Source organism: Cimex lectularius, unplaced genomic scaffold, assembly GCF_000648675.2.
Source record: "Cimex lectularius strain Harlan isolate CLEC.00 unplaced genomic scaffold, Clec_2.1 scaffold117, whole genome shotgun sequence".
NCBI classification, from domain to species: Eukaryota; Metazoa; Arthropoda; class Insecta; order Hemiptera; family Cimicidae; genus Cimex; species Cimex lectularius.
The window spans coordinates 501,632-520,507 of NW_019392706.1; the positions used below are offsets into that span (position 1 = coordinate 501,632).

An 18,876-nucleotide genomic window follows, 5' to 3' on the forward strand; every position below is an offset into this window, starting at 1 on the left:
ACTCGTATCTCACTCTCCAGGCATGCCGAGCAAAGGAAATTAGCGGTAAAGGGGATACTTGGTTAGAAAGATATTCCAGTATTTCAACTCTGGAGATGACCGTCTTACCCAAGTAAGATACCCGCAATTCTGAGAGAAGAGAGCAGACTCCCAAAAAGTGATATGAATCTTCCCTGGCGTGGCTGTTACAAAGTGGACAAGTTTCATCTTGAGGATCATTCAAAACCCAGTTGTGACTAATATTGGCCACATTAGTGGTTCTGGGTTCGAATTCCAGCAAAGCCCATGGCTTTTTAATTGTATATAAACATGAAGAAAGTATTGTAAAGTGGTTTGACCTCTCGTCCGCAATACCTGACTGGTCGCACACTGGAACTGACTAAATCTGACTGTGAGTGCGGACTTGATACTCATCTAATGTGACCTCTCACATTGGAACAGACTTGTCAGAGCCATTTATCCATCAGTTGTAGTTGTTACGTTGTTGACATAAATTTGGAATGATTTTTTTTTCAATTTTTTAAAAAGATTTTTTAATATTTTAGAATCAATTTATTGAATAAAACGAATTACTTATTTTTGCGTCCATGGCTACTCAATAAAACATTGAAACAACTAAACACCGAAATGTGCACTATGACTTTGCATCCTCTGAGAGTAGAAATCTGCGAAAAGTGAGAATTTGTGTGAAAATTTGTGGACGATCGCAAACACAAGTCGATGCTCTCACTTTTTTCCAAAGTTTTTTGTCTATTTTATTTAAAAAAATATTAACTATAGTTGCAAGAAGTGAATGGATCTAAAATATGTAGTTCAGATTTTTATTGCGAACAGGTCCTCTAAGCCCGTCATGGAAAGAAAATACTATTCTTCTTAGATGCGACGTCTGCTGGACTCAAAAATTCCCACCTTGCTAGCATCGAGTCACAGATCAAAATGACATGGTCATTTCCCTAGGTTGGGAATGTTTGTGCAAAGTTGGGCATATCTGGACGTTTAAAAATCGGAAATAGTCGGTTCCATTGTGAGAAGCCTGTTAGTTGGACATTAAGCCAAGATGATAAGACTCCAGGATTCTTCTCAAATTTTTTACCCAGCAGACCCCTTTCACAGAACAAAATCCTGGGCCGGACCCCTCTCATTCAAATATTTAAAATTACATACTTATAGCCTGTAGTAAATTAAAGTTTTATTACTTAGCCAGTCCATTCCTAATTAGGTTATGGAGGGGATATCACTTGAAAAAATGAACATTAGATTGACATACTTATCTTTGATTAATGAATTAATGGGAAGAGTGAGGTTTTTTATCCTGCACAATTTGGATATGTTGGATTTCATTTTTAATACATAGAGATGGATGTCGGGTTCAGCATCTAGACGGCTTCGGTATTTTTAGCTTAATGGCTGTATAGATAGAAAATCCGGATTCTCATAGCTAAGTTGTGGCTAATAAAAGAACACATTTTGCTTTTTCAATGAGCGGTTGAAATTTTTTGTTATCCAGATGGAGCCAAAAATGGGGTAAGTACCAGACTCGAAAGTAGATTTCAAAAAGTGGAGTCTGAAGTAATGTCTATCAAACATTCGTATTCACTTGAAGATAGACTGGTTGGATTTGTCGGAACTGAAACCACCTATGGTCTTGCAGCATTGTATGATAATGTATGATGCATTGTAACTCAAGCAGTTGGGAAGTGTGCACAAGAGACATCGCCAAATTTTGAAGGTGTTCATATATTTCATCAATAAACTCATTGTTCGCAAGCTTCAGTTTGTTTGCTTTTAAAAATTGTTTAACACAGGAAAACACTACACTTCTTCCTTCTCAACAGATTCATCCCAAAACTGGATTTTTCTTTTGAAGGCGTGAACTTTGTCATTAGCATCGAAAGTTATGATGCAAAGAAAGACTAGTTTCATTAATTTCATGAAAATATCTGATAAATACGACAGTTTATTTACAAGGGTGGAGCAATTTTGCCATTTCTCATCATTGAATACTTTGGCCAATTTGACGTTGTGGTCCATCAACAGAGATAAGACTTCAAAACATAATTCTTGTAATCGGGAAAGTGATTTTCCACTTTTCTCTGTTTGGAGAAGCAGGGAATGATGAAGACTTCCCATATTATCACATAGTATTGTGAAAAGCATCGACTAGATATAATTAATAATTTGAACAGGCTCATCTGTAATGAAAGTTTCAGATGAAGAATGAGAAAATGAATTGTGTTGGATGCGAGAAACCAGTGATTCTTTTACATCATTTGAAAAATCAAGTATCCATCTTTTGACAGTATTTTTTGATAAGGGCTATGGTTTTATGAGGGTTTCAGCGATAGTATGAACCTTTACTTGCCTGTGCCACTTGATAAATTATCCATCAGTGAGCTTTTATTGAGTTTCATTTACATTTTTTGCACGAGTTTTAATGAAGATTTGAGAAGCAGCCTGTTAAGTGCTCTTCCTCATGAAAAAATCGGTCTGTTTCTCCCGAGTTCTGGGTGTGTACCCTCAAAATGGAGACACAATTTAAACGGAACCATTGAACTGTTTTGAAGCACTTTCCCACAAAGCACAAACTAAGCATTACTCTACATCTAATACCTTTTAAATATTCCAGTTCCACTCGCTATTTGACCGGTACTTATTTCCAAGACTTGTAGCATTTGAGCATGCTAGATCCAGTGCCAAAATTAAATTTCTAGGAAACTATCTGTCTCACTTACCTTGCCTATATTGCTTACATGTGCAAAAAGAAACATAGAATGAATAAATAAAAATAAAAAATTTTCCGTTGCATTGCTATTAGTTTTTAATTTTATTTATTCATTCTACATTATTTTTGTAATTATTAATTTTTCTCGAAGTTCGCCGGGTACCACTGTTAGGGAAGTCCTGACTTACACTGAAATTTGCCAAATTACAAAGAAGACAAATTATTTAAATATGCTTTAAAAAAAGGAAATACTTATTTTAGAAATTATATAACTTATAATTAGTCGAAAGCTAAGTGGATGTAGAATTTTTTTTTAATTATTTCAGGGGCAGCCATAGCTTTTAATTGTATTGCCGAAACAGTTCTTAAGGAAAGAGATTACGTTAACAAATACAGCATTTACATTATATTCTACATGATAACAAGTTTAGAAACTTACGATGAAAAAAATAACGAAATGAGAACTTTTTTGGAATTGTTACAAATTGCTGTAGTCGATTTTTTTGAACCCGATGTAAGTCTATTCTAGTCACATGAGATTTAAAAAAAAATTATATTTATTATTTTTAGTCGTTCAGAGAGAGGCTACATCCGGAAGGAATTGAAGATACAACCATGCAATGTCTTTTAAAGTGGCTACTTGGAAAGTGTACTTCATACAGTTATGAGTGTCGTAATAGTTGTATTAAATTGATAAATCTATTTAGTGATCATTACAAAGGTGACATTGCCATTATTTTTGTGCTTAATGTTTAAAAAAAAAAAAATTAAGTACCAATAACGCATATTTTGTTTCACAGATGCAATAGACATATCTCATTTGTTTTCTGATAATGATAAAACTTACCTTAGTCAATTTATGAAAATCATTGATATGGAGCCTCCAAGGCAAGGTGATGATTTATTAAAATGGCTGTCAACTTTGAACATTGTGTTGGAATATTTGGAATTTCATCTTAGTAAAGTTGGCTCAAATCCACCTTTGCTAGAGTAAGTAGAACAAAAAAGTTCAGATTAAATTCTCAATAAACAACAAATTGAGGTAGTGGTATGATAAAATTTAGTTTGATTTTTGTTTTGGGTTAGTAAAAATGATTATACAGGGTGAATTTAACTTCAGTTTCCCCAATTTTTTAATTAATTTTTTTTTTTATTGGGGCATTTTTAGGAAAACCCCGAGAAAAATGAACGTTTATTTTTTGTCTAGTTTCTGATAAGTTAAAAAGTTCTGAGTGTATTCTCCAGGATAGCAGGACATGGTTAAGAAATTAACTATTTCAAAGATACACATGAAGGTACAGGTCTTTATGGAAGGTTTGTTGAGGCTGAATTCAAAGTGCAATTTGGAGTTCTTAAGTTATTCACTAAAAAACAAAGTGAACTACTATTCAACTGTAATAGTTTCATCTTGATTCAACAATACAGGCCCAACCCTGAATCCTGTTTATTAGGAACAGAGCCCCGGAGGTCTTTTTTGAACCTGAATACAAACCAGTCAGGTGTTTTTTTATAATACAATTTAATCTGAGTTTCCGACAGTTTATTAATTACTCAAGAAATTAACAATTAACACAAGATAAGTTTCCTTTTTAGGTTTTAAAACAGACAATTAAAATTTTTTAAATTTAAATAAACAGGAATTTCATGCAGATCATTTGGAACAAGGGTGGATGGGTACTAGTTATGTCAATACTCTTTTTTAGGGATTCTAACACTTTTATACTCCTTTTTAGGATCTCACACCTTTTTGTCTCTCATCTTTAAGAAATGGGCTGGATCCCTCTATTGTCTGTCCCCTAATAGTGCGGATTATTTTTTATTTTTTACTCTAGGACTAATCATGCAGTCTAAATCACAAAGTTGCCACTGTGAAATAAATTGAAATGTGACATAACTATTTAAACCATTTAAAAAACTACTATTTCCAAGCATTGTTTTTTGGGCCACAAAACCTTTTCCAACTTCTTCAACCAAGAACGAATTTATTTATTTATCATTTTAATTGATAGTCAATTAATTGTTCATGTAATTGGAAGAAAATTTTTGCAAAAATTTTCTCAAATAACATCGATTAATAGGATGCTCTGGATATAGCTCATTAAAGTGCAAATCAGCCAGGTGCAAATTTCTGTCTACTTTACCCAACAGTGAGAACCATCTCCACTTTTTCTTGTAATGTACCAAGCACTTTTATGATATGCACAATAAGTCAAACAACTTAAAAACATAACTCTAGTGTGATGGCTTTTAAGGCAAGTGTTAACTATGGGTTAAAACATTTTAATCACTTTTTTTGGGGGGGGGGGATTACTCAAAAGCCTCAAGATTCAACAAAAAAATTTACATTTATGTTTTGTTTATTAAACATTAATTCCTTCAAATTTGTGTTTTTGAACTGAAATTTACACCAGGCTAAATAGTTAATGAGCTATGTCCAGAACTAGTCCTGTTAGTCTGTGTTATTTAATGAAATCGTTGCGATGCTTGGAAATATGTGAAACAATTAATTTTCTATCAATGAAAAATTTGTACATGTTATATGTATAATTAAATATATGTTGTATTACATATTATCGTTAGCAACATGCAGAATATATTCATTGATTCCAGAGTCTACTAGGTCTAGAAAAAAATGTATTTAACATCTCTGAAGTAATGAGCAACGATGCACTGGGAATATTCTTATTCTTGCTTATGCATCAAACGATTAAAAAAAAAAAAAAAAAAAAAAAAAGCTGCATAAAGTTGTGATTATAATAATAGTATGTATTATTGTCGATAAATATCAAGTAGTCATTGCTGGCCCATTGCACTTTAAACAGATTTTTTTTTCTTAAGTGTATCTTTGTCACTGACTATCTTATCTCCTGATTTCTTAATTTGCTAACCTCTCGGAGGTACCTCAGGTTGTCAAATTATTATTAACAGAATAATAAAACACATAACACATAAATGTTTTCACTTTTCCCACTTCCCCCAGAAACACCGCTAGTGATGGGAGCCCTGCCTCCTGCTGAAACACCCCCCAAAATACGCCGGTGAAGAGCCGACAAACATCGCCCCTGAAAACATGCAGTGGCCTCCTAGCAAGATAGCTGGAGGCACACATCCGGCATCGTGGTACTAGATATTCCGAAGACATTGATATCCTTTCACCTCCCATAATAGGCCAGAATGGTTACATTCACTCTCATATTCCTTGTGGCGGGTTTAAATCCTCCATTCATGCTGATAAATTACTTTCCCTCTCCTGACAACACACTCTCACCCCAGAATACTTGATGTTAAGGTACTGAAACAATGTGCCTGCTGCCATGCTGTAATGCCAAGCGTTGGTCAGCAGGAACTCTGAAGCTCATCCTGCAGGCTTGTAATTTTTTGAATTGTAAAATATGCCCAACGCTTAAACTTCCAGAACAATGGGAAATGACAAGGTCTCTTTTTCACCAGCAAGTGCTTATGTGTAAGCCTAGTACGACCTATGTGTAACCTGGTAAGTATGGCCTTTTCCCTTTTTGACCAGGCCTCTGTAGACCAGGGACCAATGCCAGTTCTACGGTAAATTGGCAGAAGTCTGTCAATTTTTCCATTTATCTTTTACATTATGGAGAATATAAAAATGACTTTTTTTCAACTTTAACCTAAAATCAAGTATTTTACCTCAACTAAGGCTTGTGGTTATTTTTAGGTTGATTTCAAAATCAATTCATGGCTTCTTTGGGGTGCTGGACAATTTAGAAGGGCATGACGACTTCGCATGCAATATACCGAATGAAATGGTGAACAAAAACAAAATGAAACATTTGTGGTATAAGCGCAGCATAACATCAAATATTGCAAGAATATTTGCAAATGATTCAAACTTATTAGAAATCACTGTTAATTCTAATCCCAGTTCACTTATCAACTTTATATGCATGTGAGTTACCAAAATGCCATTGTTTAGTAAAATTATACTATAATTTGTATTAATTCATTTAGATTTAATTTAACATTTTAGGTATTTTACTTGCCCTTTAAAGGTTGGGTATTTCGGACACCACGCTCATCTAGAATTGGCAAATATAGTGAAAATAGTACAAAACTTGTCGATTGTGAAAAGTACTTTGCTGAATCAACTAGTCCAAAAGTATAATGAGACTGTTGATTTGGTATTGAACACACTGCAAAGTTATTCCTGCCCCACGCAAGAATATTTTGACCTCCTTTCTAAGCTGGAGTTTTTATTTCGAGAGACAAATAAATACGACATAATAAAGGTAAGAGCGTACTTACTAGGTTTGGCAGTCTTTGTGTGCTGCCTAATGTTTTGTAGCTTGTTTTTGCTGAGCTTTTGTCCACCAGATTAGTGAACTGAGATTTGCCTAAAATTCTTGTGGTCAATAGCGATATTTTGCTTTTTGTTATGATATGCTGTAGGTGAAGGTTTTTGAATTTTTTACGAAGATTATCCCTAGGTATTTAATTTTGGTTTTTAACTGCAGGATTTCATTATAGGAACTTAGGCCTTGTATTGCTATGTTTATTTTCTTGGTAAATGCAATTATTATAGTTTTGTGATGAGAGTTTGCTTCAAGATCCCATTGTGAACATCATTGCTTTACCATGGGGCTTCTCAAATTGTGACCCCTTGAGGGTCCGCAGTGAACTTTGAGAAAAATTAATAATTTCATAAAGAAATGTAAAACGAATAAATAAAACTAAAAACTAATAACAATGAGTTCTGAAAAAGCAAAAGAGGTAAGGTAAGTGAGATGGATGTGACTAGACTAGTCTGTCAATCGGTTTCTTACTCCGAATTTCATTGTTGATACTGGGGTCCTTCACCGGGAACAGCTGTTTCTGGAACACCCTGGATTTTTGCAGTGTCATATAAAAAGCCGTTGTTTTTTGAAAATCTGATTCAAGCTCAAACTAATCTCGCGAGTGCACTACCTATTTGTGCCATTCTCGTTAATCAGTTATTTACTCCAATATGGATCGGTGGCTGAAGTCAGGATCTCTGAGGAAGCATGTAGTTTCTTCATCACCTACACAGCCAGCGAAGCGCCAAATTGGAATAGATGAGGCAAAAGGACACCTTCTGATGAGGATATTACTGACGACAAACCAAATGAAGAACAGGCTTCAGATGAAGCGCCTCAGCAGGATCCAGCATGCTCAAATTATAAAAGTCACCGAATAGGTGCAGGACAAATAGCCAGTGGAAGTGGAATATCTAAAAAGCATTAGTACCATGACAACTACTTATATTTGGGATTTATAGAGGTTGATGAGAGTAAAGCTCAGTGTGTGATTTACGCGAAAGTCCTTCCAAACAGTTAGTTCATTCAACGGTTCCAGTTAAATTGCGTCATTTTGAGGGTATGGGTATCAGAACTCCGGGTAAAACAGACTTTTTTCTTTTCTGGGAGTGCACTGAACTAGGTGCTTCTCAAAAATTAAAACTTGCAAAAACGATTAATGAAAATTCACTACTTGATAAGTTATCGAGTGGCACAGGCAGGTAAAGCTCATACCATTGCTGAAACCCTTATAAACCATCTGTTAATAATATTGTATCTTGCATGCTTGACGAAAAACAGTAAAACTTATACATTTAGTGCCATTATGAAACAATACTGTCAAAAGACGGATACGTGATTTTTCAAATGTTGTAAAAGAATCACTGGTTTCTCGCAGCTAACATAATTTTCTCTCCAAATCGACGAATCCACTGATGTTGTTGTGTTGGCTATTTTATTGGCTTTTGTCCGTTATGAATACTTGGGATGTTTCGAGGAGGATCTTCTCCTGTGCAAACCACTTCCTGTCAATGCAGCAGGTGCCAAAATATTCCGTTCGTTGGACGATTTTTTTTGCAACTAACAAAATTTCATGGTTTAATTGCATAGATGTGTGCACAGATAGTGCAAATGCAATGACAGGCTGAACCATTGGAGTGTTTACTAAAACAAAAGATAAATTGAATGATTGCAGCAACAGTCGTGTTTTCCACAGACATGCTTTAGCATATTATCACCTTAAAAATAAAATAAAATATCCATATATGTTTTATATATTGATTTCTATTTGTATGAATTTAAAAAATTGTTTTCTGCTGATTCAGGCTTGGAAATGGTCTCCTCTCAGGATTATGAATTATTTGAAACAATTGGTAATTAATGGAAAAATTAAATCAAATCAAATTAATTACCAAGCAAGAAAATTGTTATCTAAAATACTCGATTTTTCAATTTCACTGACACCTCAAAATGTAAGTTTGCTTGTTAAAATGTAATTTTTATTGTCATAGTTTGACATAAATGTACTTATTATGTATGACATGTTTATATAATTTAATTTTTAACTTTTCCAGACATCTTGGTTTTGGAACCTTTTCTGTTTTAACGAAGGCTCTATGTTGGAAAATTACTGGTTGATGACCGAGTTTGATTTTTTTTTAATATTTAAGGATGTGTTTTGCAGTTACATTGTTCAAAATTTTGATGAATCATCCGTCGGAAATTTAAATTCTGCAAAATTGGTCATTATTAAAGAAGTATTGGAATGGGCTAACAAGGACCAACCTTGCAACACAATTGGGTAAGTCCTTTCTAATTAAAATAAAAGTGTTACAAAAATATTAACTTAGATTTCTATCGATTTTATTAATTAATTTGATTGTTCTATTATACTCATTCCTGTTTAGTATTGGAAATGCTGTATTAAAGTATTTTATCAATCAGTGGAGAGATACGGAAAAGTGGCTGGAAATGCATTCATCGAAGAAAAACGACATTCTCGACTTTCTCTATGTTTTGGTGAAAACCATGCATGTTTGTTTTTATGGCAAATCAAAATTGGGAAATTGGATTTGGTCGGAATTCGATTTTACCAATATCAATTATATAAAACTGCTTCCTTATGTTGTTTCATCCTCTTCTTATCTATTGTAAGTATGCTTTTGTTAATATCAATATAAAAACACAACAGTTAAGAAATTTGCCCAAAAATAAAGCTTAAAAAAAAACCTTAACCTCAATATATTTTTGCAATTATTGTAACTCATTGTAAAGTTAGCTAGGAGATTAAAGCAGAAAATGGCCCATTGGCTGTATATGACAGTAATAAAGTTCCCATATCTGATAACCAAAACTCAGCAAAAACAAGCTGAACAAACATTAGGCAGCATACAAAGGCTGGCAAACCTTTGCATCTCAGTGGCAATGAAAACAACCTTGATTGTACTAAAAAAACTGCTAAACCTACCTCAATTGGAAATATTTATACCAGGAGAAGCAAGGAAAAGCTCATGTAGCTTCTAGAAGCAATCAAAGTGGATAGAAACTAAACATTTCGGGCACACATCAGTAATTAATAAAATCAGACACCAATTCTTGTAAATGGGGACTGAATACATGATTCTGGAAACACTCTTTACATCCTAAAAGGTTCAGCAGACTACATAGGAGAAAAAGAATGCAGCAGGTAATCAGGTAGAATTGTATGGTATATAGATAGCTCAAAACAAATGAAGGAATCATCAGGCATTTTCTCTCTAAGCCCAGAAATATGAGCAATCAAACTCATTAGGGAAGTAATATTGTTCTTTCAAGCTGAAATAGATGTCATCAATGCTTGTGCCTTAGATAATCTTAAAAGAACAAAGCTTTTGAAACATTAGCATATAAAAATTAGTCAGTGAAAGCATCCAAAATGTCAAAAACCTGGGGATATGCAGCAACCTGATGATGCTTCATGTGAAAGTACCACCCCTAGTGATTTGTACTTTTCAGAAGATGAAATTTTGATTTGGAAGATGCAAAGTGCTCTCTTCTTAATTTGCCTTTTCCTCTCAAGGTTGGCAATCCAAACAGCTAGCTTTTCCTTGCCGGTCCCTGAAAACATCCATAGACGAGCACTCAAGGCACTGCCTCAAGTTCAGCCAAAAGTTCTGCCTCCTTCCAATGGAACGCTTCCCCAGTAATAACCTAAGCTATTCATAACGGGCTTCACGCATCACATATCCAGTATATTTTTCTTTATTTGATCGTGAGAAGATCTTCTCTGGGCTTTCCACATCTTGTTTGTAACCATATGGATATAAGATATGCGGGAGTAAAAATGAGTTATTTCATTTAAATGTTATAAGTGTTGTTGGAATCCTTTAAATCAATTTCATGCTGAGAAACAATTCTTGTAACGACTCATTACTTTTCATTTTTATCTTTGAAAAAGGGGCATTTTTAAGCAAATCCCATGTTGTTAAACTAGATTTACCGTGAATAAAAAGCTTTGTCAAACCGCTTAAAGTCTTTTTGGCATTAATGAGGCAATGCAGATCACCCCTATTTATTATTTTTGCCAACCCTTATGATGAACCATAAAGCCAACTGCCAACTGGTCGTTGCTATACCTATCAAATATTTTTTTTCCGACTGTTAATTTTATTTTATTTGGCAGAATTACAAAACTTAAAAACAGCAGCTGTACCGAAACTTTATTTCAAGAAAAATTATGGAACGGTTTTAAATGTTCTGCCAACACCAGTTTGATCGCTTTTATCATTTCAAACACTCTAAAGGAGAAAGGTGAAGCACACTTCTCTACACATGACATATCGAATATGCTTTCGAGGTAACCGATAAATGCAACACTATTTCAAATTGTTAAATAAATTTTTTTTTTTTTTTTTAAATAACAATCTCCAATTTAAGGATGCCAAAAGAAACAGAAAACACTTTGATTTGTGATAGCTACAATGCGATCTTGTGGAACGATGGTGATTTGGAAAAAAGATTACATCTATTGAAAAATATATTCGTCCCTTTATGCTATAAGGCAGGTTTAGAATCCATAACAAGATTTTATGTAGAGAAACTTAAAGAATTAAATACGATAATATCAACAGACATTATTCAATCTGTTGCTCCTCCTAACGAGGTAAAATTAAAACTAAATATTTTTCATGTAATATTTATCAGAGATTTATTTGTATCTTTAGGAGGAAAAAAGTCTCATCAGTAAAAAGACTATAGCCTTTATTATTCTAGAGACTATGTTTGGAGTTCTCAAAATTGAATATGTTCTCAAATGTATAAAGCAAGGATTTAAAACTGACAATGCAAGAAATTTGGTTAAACAAATGCTTCTTAGGTATTTAATACAACATTTATCCTATGTATTAACAATATTAAGAATTCACTAATTTCATGGTCTGCTTGACCAATTAATACATTACAATTCATTAAGGTTTTTAGTTGAGATGAAAAAAAGTTAATGGCATGAGTGGGATTCGAACCCACGATCTTCAGCTAGATACGCCGCTGCTCTACCACTTGAGCTATCGTGACCTCGATCCACTCGGACATCAACTTCCTATCTCAACCCCACCGTTTGATTACATGACATTTGAAAAATGGCAAAAAGGAGGGAAACTCATAAGGTGGGGTTGAGGTAGGAAGTTGATGTCTGAGTGGATTGAGGTCACGATAGCTCAAGTGGTAGAGCAGCGGCGTATCTAGCCGAAGATCGTGGGTTCGAATCCCTCTCGTGCCATTAACTTTTTTTCATCTCAACTAAAAACCTTAATTAATTGTAAATATTAAGAAGAATAATATTAAACAATGTGCAATCTGGGGAGGATTCATCTTACCTCATGTGTACGGACTCTTAAGTGTGTTGCTAGCTGTAAAAGACCGATCCTCTGGTCATCCTTCTGTTAAAGATACGCTTAGTTAGAGAATCTCGGAAAAAGGTAGTTGTCTGGGTACTTAGACATGTCGGGCTGTAGTGACTGACTGACAAATGTGCGGAACCTTACTATAACAATCTGACCCACTGATGCTAAACGAATAAAGAATAGAATACAGAAAGAGTGGCCTGGTGGATCAGTGGACCTCGAGATGCTCTTGCACGTCGGTCGATAGGAGGCTCCAAAAGAATATAAACTACGGAAATATTATCCTAAGCTGACATTGACCAGGCTGACAGCCTGGGTCCCACTTAATTGAAGGGTGTCATTCTTTGGCTCAAAATAGAGCGTCTAAGAATGCTATCCAATATGATATACTTGATCAAAGCAGCGAGTCTTTGGGTCCACTGTAATTTTTGGAGGAAACAGGCTGTTTTATTGTATGCATTATTTTATAGGCATCTTGTTATGTATTCATTAAGAGTGAATGTATTTATTAGTGTGAATTTATAGTGTGAAAGGGTGTGTTTGAGCACGGCAGCTAATCTTTTGTGTCCCCTGTTGTGATTTTTGTATGAAACCGAGGTATTTTTGTATATATATTCTTTTACTGCAGTTGATTTTTTGGCGAGGTTCCTCGTTCTCAAGTTTGATCAAAAGTTAAGATGGCAGTTACATATTGACGTCTTTGAGGTGAAAAGAAGGCAAGTTATAACATTATTAAAGTTCATTGGTCAATTCAAGTGGGGTTGGGAGCAGACAGAGAAAAAATGTTTGAATTTTGCTGCTGTGTTCGACCTTGTTTGGTTGCATGGCCTATTTTTAGCCTGAAAAATGCCCCTGAAGAAGCTCTAAAAAAAAAGTAAGCCCAGTTGAAAGTATGTTGGTAAGTCCCAGGATTTAGGGCCACTGGATACCAACACATTAATTGTTGCGGCCCCTGACACTCTCATCGAGCCTCAATTAGTTTATTTAGTATGAATGTAGCTGTTTTTATGTCTACTATTGAGTACTCCATCAACCTACTTGGGTGCATGTAAATAAAAAACTATTTAAGAAAAAGTGATTGGGTTTAGGTTAAAACTAGAGGGCTGAAAAGACCTTGTTGTTGGCAGCTCCCGGAGCCTACGTGGTACAAATAAGACGTATGTCCCCATACCACCAAAACACCAGAGTAGGTGAAAACCACAGGTTTTATTCTGCACATACATTCACACAAGCATATTGAAATGAATAGACAATTTGTAATGTAACTATACACAAGAGACATTAAGTTGCTTTATTATCTTTATTTATTTCCAGATGTTTTGTTTTCAATAAATCTATAGTAAAATTTCTATCAAAATGAAAATAGTTTGATAGATACGTTCCTTAAAAAATATCCCCTGGATTTATGGAAAATATGTGGATTTTACTTATTGAATTATAAATGGATGTAATAATGATTTGTAGAGCGTATAACATTAGAAAGTGTAAACCGCACGAGCTTGGTGGGAAAACTTACTGTGAATACTGGCGGTCGCTTCAGTGCGCTGCATTTAATTGTACAGCTGCAATTATTTGCAATACTAAAAACGGCAGTGGTGATGAAATGTTTTATGCAAAGTTTATTTTTAAAGAGGATCGTGATAAATGGATGATATGGGATAACATTACCTATAAACAAGATGATGTCGCCTTTGTTTCTTTCGAAGAACGTGTAAGAAATTTAAAAAATGTGCCGGACAGAATAGGAAAATAAGTAAAATACATTGATCATTCTAGAAAAGATCAGCTAAAATTAAAGTCTCGACATCATTACAGTACAAAGATAAATTAAAATTAGAGGAGAATATTTACGATAAAGTTGGGTCATCTAGTTTCTCACTGTCAACATTTAGTCAGGATTGTAAAACATTTGATTTTGTCGGTTCCGCTGATATTCCAGCTATGGTGTGTATTTGAATTATTGTTTCGACTAAAATCCAGTTTGACTAAATTCAAATTAATTTTTTAGAATCGGGAATGCAGCTACCAAGAATTTCAATTTAAAAAAGACCAATTCAACGAACACGAATGTATGGGGATTTTGTGTGGAGTTTTACATCAAATGATTAATATTGGTGTTATTAAGAAAAATGACCCTGTGAGTGTTTTGAAAAGAAAATAATTTAAATTTAACAGTTTATTTTATAGAATATCTTTTTTAGAGCATGCCGGTGTGGATATCTTCATTACTTAATTCTTTCACTTTTCCCACTTTAAGAGTATATGGTAAATTATTAATTCTTAAGATGATTTTGAACACAAGAGAAATATTTAAACCATACGCACAGTACTGGTTATTGCCGATAATAGTCACAGCTAATTCCATCATTCCTCCTTTACCAAATCAAAAGCTGAATTACATGCTATCTGACATTGTACGTTAACAAATAAACATTGTTGAATATTGGATTGAAATTTTAATTATGCTATTTTATCAGGTTGTAATGCTTCTTTCATGGCGAGATGCCGCCCTTCCAAAACCTACATTTCAAATATGGGTGCTGATAGAGAAAATTATTTCATCTTCACCACCAAATATGGACAAACCTGAACTCAAGCAAAATATGTATCTAATTACGTGAGTTTTCCCTTTACATTTAGCTGCATTTGAATTTTTATGTATTAATCAAATTATTATTTTATTTTATTCTTCTTATTATTTTTTTAAAGAGAAATAATGATTCACTGGGGCTCTAGCCTCATAAAACCCAAATTAGATTCTCTTAGACAGCTGATAACATCTAAAGACCTGCGACATAATAAAATGGGACTTCAAATTTTTCAACTTCTTCTTAAACACGGGGTTCAAGTTTCTTCGAGTGTTAGTGAGGAGACAAACTTTGATGAGTATGTCATCATTACCATACCTAATATGATAATAGTATTTTAAAGGATTTTGTTTTTCGTCTAATTAAGTTTATATGATTAACAAGCTTAAAAATTTTGTTTTAAAATACCATAATATGTTTTCCAGATTTATGCAATTAATTGATAATGTTGATCAAGACATATTTATATTATCGGCTGAAATTTTGGGACTTTTATTGAGGTAAGGAAATTTTAATCATAATATACAAGTTTTAGATCGTCCTATTAACCAAAGTAATTATTTTAATTGATTTATTATTTTTTAATTGAGTTGAAAAATTAGTGTCATGCGGAACCTATGACATTTGGATTTTAATATAGACATTTAAAAAAAGAAGTGATAGAGAGATGGAGGGACAGGCAGACAAAACTCTTACTTTCCACTCACATATGTTCTCGAAAAACATTGAATCAAGATAACCTAACCTGTCTCTAACACTATCTGGTCATATGAGTTGAGTTAGGTTAGGAATGGTTAGGTCATAAATAACCTAACCTTTACACTATCTCTAACCCTACCTAACATTGGGTTAGGTTAGGAATGGTTAAGCCATAACTAACCTAACCCTTAAACCAACTCTAACTCTACACATATGGTTAGGACCACCGAATGTAACTCAATCCTATATGCACTTCCCAGTAATGCAAAATCAATAGCACAAAAATGTTCAAGCCAAATAAAGTTGTTTATCCATCAATAACATTTGATGTTTATATGTCATAATAAGTTAGTTACACTGTCACAATTCTTGTCAATCAAGAAGAAACATATTGATTTTTGAAGGTGTATTTCTTGGCTAATTGCTAATTTTTAGAGGCAGACTTTATAGTTTTGTTTTAATTTGATAGAAATTGAATTATTTTAGCTTGCTAAGATGTTTTCAATAACTTGAAAGGGTATATTTACAAAACTGATTTTATATGTACCTAATGCAATTTTAATTATTTCAATGTGTTTAAACATTTTGTAAATATTTTTAGACTTTCTGTTAGTGAAGAATCAAGAATGGAAAGGCAAATAAAATTAGTCGACGTTCTGTCTAGAATGCATATAAAACATAAAGCAAAGTTTTTTGTCATTTTTTACCATATTCAACTACATTATCCACAGTTATGCCATATGTAAGTTAATCGCACATTATTTACAATGGATTAATTATTATAATTTTATAATTTCAGGTTCATTTCCCACATAATTACAAATCTGAAGCATCAGTGTTACAACGATACTTACATCAAATCTCTCAATATACTAAACAGTTTCTTAGCAGAAGGGCCAAACCTGGATAAAAATGTTTTTCAACAATTAAAAGATTGTTTTACATCAATCAATAATGAGTATGTATAGCCATGCCATATACATTAATTTATTATCAGAAGAAAAAAAGAAACCACATTTCTAGGATTTTTAAAAGGTTTTAAGTTTAATTTTAAGCAAAAATATTAAGTAAGATTCTTGTTATCCCTATTAAACAAGATTCAAGAGTGTGGGGGGTTTCTAGTATGTATTTTGAATATAATGTCCAAAGCGACAACATTGGTTGCTGGGAGAGGATCAGAGTTGTACAAGATTGGAGGAGAGAAGTGATAAGGCAAAGGATGAAGGATATTTGCTGGGATTTAATTTTGTTGAGTCTGATCCTCCTTTCTTGGACCATTCTTCCAAACAGAAGTATGGTTCTGGAGGTTTCTGGAGACCTACTGGGTATTGGTTTGCCAAAAAGATGGCAGTAACATCTGAATACTGTAAACAGGATTGATCTGAATGTCCGCATTGCATACTGAATAGAGAATGAGTCCAAGGATACTGCCTTGCGGACTGCTTCGGCATAGTGGGAGGGATCCATAAATTACATTATTATTCACTTATTAAATTTTCACCTTGACCCTGCACAATATTACATTAAATTCTTTTTTGTTGTTAGAGATCAAAAAGTGTTATGCCCCATGCTGCAAGTTACCTTGACGTGCTTTCAAAAGTACACCGACTTTTCTCATTTGCTAAGTTTTGAAAATTTAAAAGTACTTATAGCTCAGCAAAGTTTAAATGAAGAAACACGAGGGAAATTATGTGATGTCTTAGTTTCCATGTATGAAAGATATCAGTAAGTGTGTACTAATACTTTATATCACCAAATATTACCAAGTAATACTAAGTATCTTATTATTGTATATTATTAATTACTTTAAATAATGTGTTTATTTTAAAAACTAATTTGATTCAACAAATGGTATATAGACACGGGAAACAATATTTTTTCATCTTAAACATCAACTATTGTCACGAATATTTAATTATTGAAATTTATTTTCTTTCAGTGTACCTAACAGCCGAGAAGAAAGTGAATGTATGAAAGAAATAGAGGCATATCTGTTCGTTAAACTTTTTGATGAAAGTGCACAAATTCAGAGTAAAATGTTGCAGTAAGTGTTTAAAAAGTCTGTGCATTTATTTGTAAATTTGTATACAACGCTATCTTGTAATTGAATTTGTTGCAATATTTTTTAGTTTTATTTATAACTAAGTATTTTACAAAAATACATATCTAAGAAAATTTGATAAAATATTGCATATAATTATAAAGGATGAACAGGCTCTGTCAACATTTATAAAAATATATTAACTATTCACCTTTTTATTTTGGCTTTTAGATTTTGGGTTAAAGCTGGTGTTCTCCCTCCTGATGTGGAAAAAGCAGTTCTCTTTTTATTAGAATACGCACTAAAAGTTTCTTATCAAAAAAACTTATTAGGCATATTGATCAATGTGCTAATCAAGTACCTGGAGCAATTTGTAAATTTTTCCGAACAGGTTTTCCAGTTTGCTCTCATTGACTACAATAATGGACAGGTTTGTATTTTAGTATCGATATATTTTTGAGTTGGATACAAAATTTTTGCATTATAGGTTAATACAAGTGGGTTGGGTTAGGTTAAATAGGGTCAGGTAAGGTTTATGATAAAAGTTGTTTTATTTTTCAGAAATTATATTCTCAATTTGTTAAAAACAGAAGAAAATAATATAGCTTTTGAAATTTTTATAGTACACTCATTCTTTTTTTTTACCTTTCGTTAACCCCAAGTAGCAATTTATTTCTATTTTCTTTACTATGTTAAATTTTATGTGCCATAATGATTCATTTAACCCACGACTAATGAGATAGAATCATCACTCATTCTGAAAGGACATTTCACTACATTTCCTTGTTGCTCAATATTTGACAGTTTCAATTAATTAAGGTTTTTAGTTGAGATAAAAAAGTCAGTGGCTCGAGCGGGATTCGAACCCACGATCTTCGGCTTGATACGCCGCTGCTCTACCACTTGAGCTATCGTGACCTCGATCCACTCGGACACTAACTTCCCATCTCAACCCCACCTTTTGAATTTTCCCTCCTTTTTGCCATTTTTCGATCAAGGTAATCCATTGACTTTTTTTATCTCAACTAAAAACCTTAATTAATTGGAATATATTAATTGGTCAAGTGGACCATGAAATTAGTGAATTTGACAGTTTTAAGGAACGTTAAAAGGTATAGGAAGACTGGTAGTCTCTGTTTTGTTAAAATGCAGGTAATCTTGA

At 33.4% G+C, this 18,876-nt stretch overlaps 1 protein-coding gene across 7 annotated transcripts in view; it reads left to right on the forward strand.

The window, feature by feature from the left end:
- The window catches only part of LOC106666628 (DNA-dependent protein kinase catalytic subunit-like), a 57,206-nt gene that overhangs the window by 15,906 nt on the left and 22,424 nt on the right, over window positions 1–18,876 (forward strand). For all 7 annotated transcript variants that reach the window (XR_002910144.1, XR_002910145.1, XM_014393950.2 and 4 more), the window contains exons 18-40: window positions 3,049–3,236; window positions 3,293–3,443; window positions 3,523–3,712; window positions 6,411–6,641; window positions 6,723–6,981; window positions 8,832–8,978; window positions 9,081–9,307; window positions 9,414–9,656; window positions 11,168–11,341; window positions 11,422–11,647; window positions 11,709–11,860; window positions 13,851–14,097; window positions 14,163–14,330; window positions 14,395–14,523; window positions 14,588–14,800; window positions 14,864–15,003; window positions 15,096–15,272; window positions 15,400–15,474; window positions 16,275–16,415; window positions 16,473–16,631; window positions 17,219–17,398; window positions 17,613–17,717; window positions 17,946–18,144. Coding sequence is in view for 5 of the 7 variants with exons in the window: in XM_014393950.2 (XP_014249436.2) it covers window positions 3,049–3,236; window positions 3,293–3,443; window positions 3,523–3,712; window positions 6,411–6,641; window positions 6,723–6,981; window positions 8,832–8,978; window positions 9,081–9,307; window positions 9,414–9,656; window positions 11,168–11,341; window positions 11,422–11,647; window positions 11,709–11,860; window positions 13,851–14,097; window positions 14,163–14,330; window positions 14,395–14,523; window positions 14,588–14,800; window positions 14,864–15,003; window positions 15,096–15,272; window positions 15,400–15,474; window positions 16,275–16,415; window positions 16,473–16,631; window positions 17,219–17,398; window positions 17,613–17,717; window positions 17,946–18,144 (4,121 nt within the window). In the remaining 2 variants the exon portion in view is untranslated. The remainder of the gene's footprint in view (window positions 1–3,048; window positions 3,237–3,292; window positions 3,444–3,522; window positions 3,713–6,410; window positions 6,642–6,722; window positions 6,982–8,831; window positions 8,979–9,080; window positions 9,308–9,413; window positions 9,657–11,167; window positions 11,342–11,421; window positions 11,648–11,708; window positions 11,861–13,850; window positions 14,098–14,162; window positions 14,331–14,394; window positions 14,524–14,587; window positions 14,801–14,863; window positions 15,004–15,095; window positions 15,273–15,399; window positions 15,475–16,274; window positions 16,416–16,472; window positions 16,632–17,218; window positions 17,399–17,612; window positions 17,718–17,945; window positions 18,145–18,876) is intronic.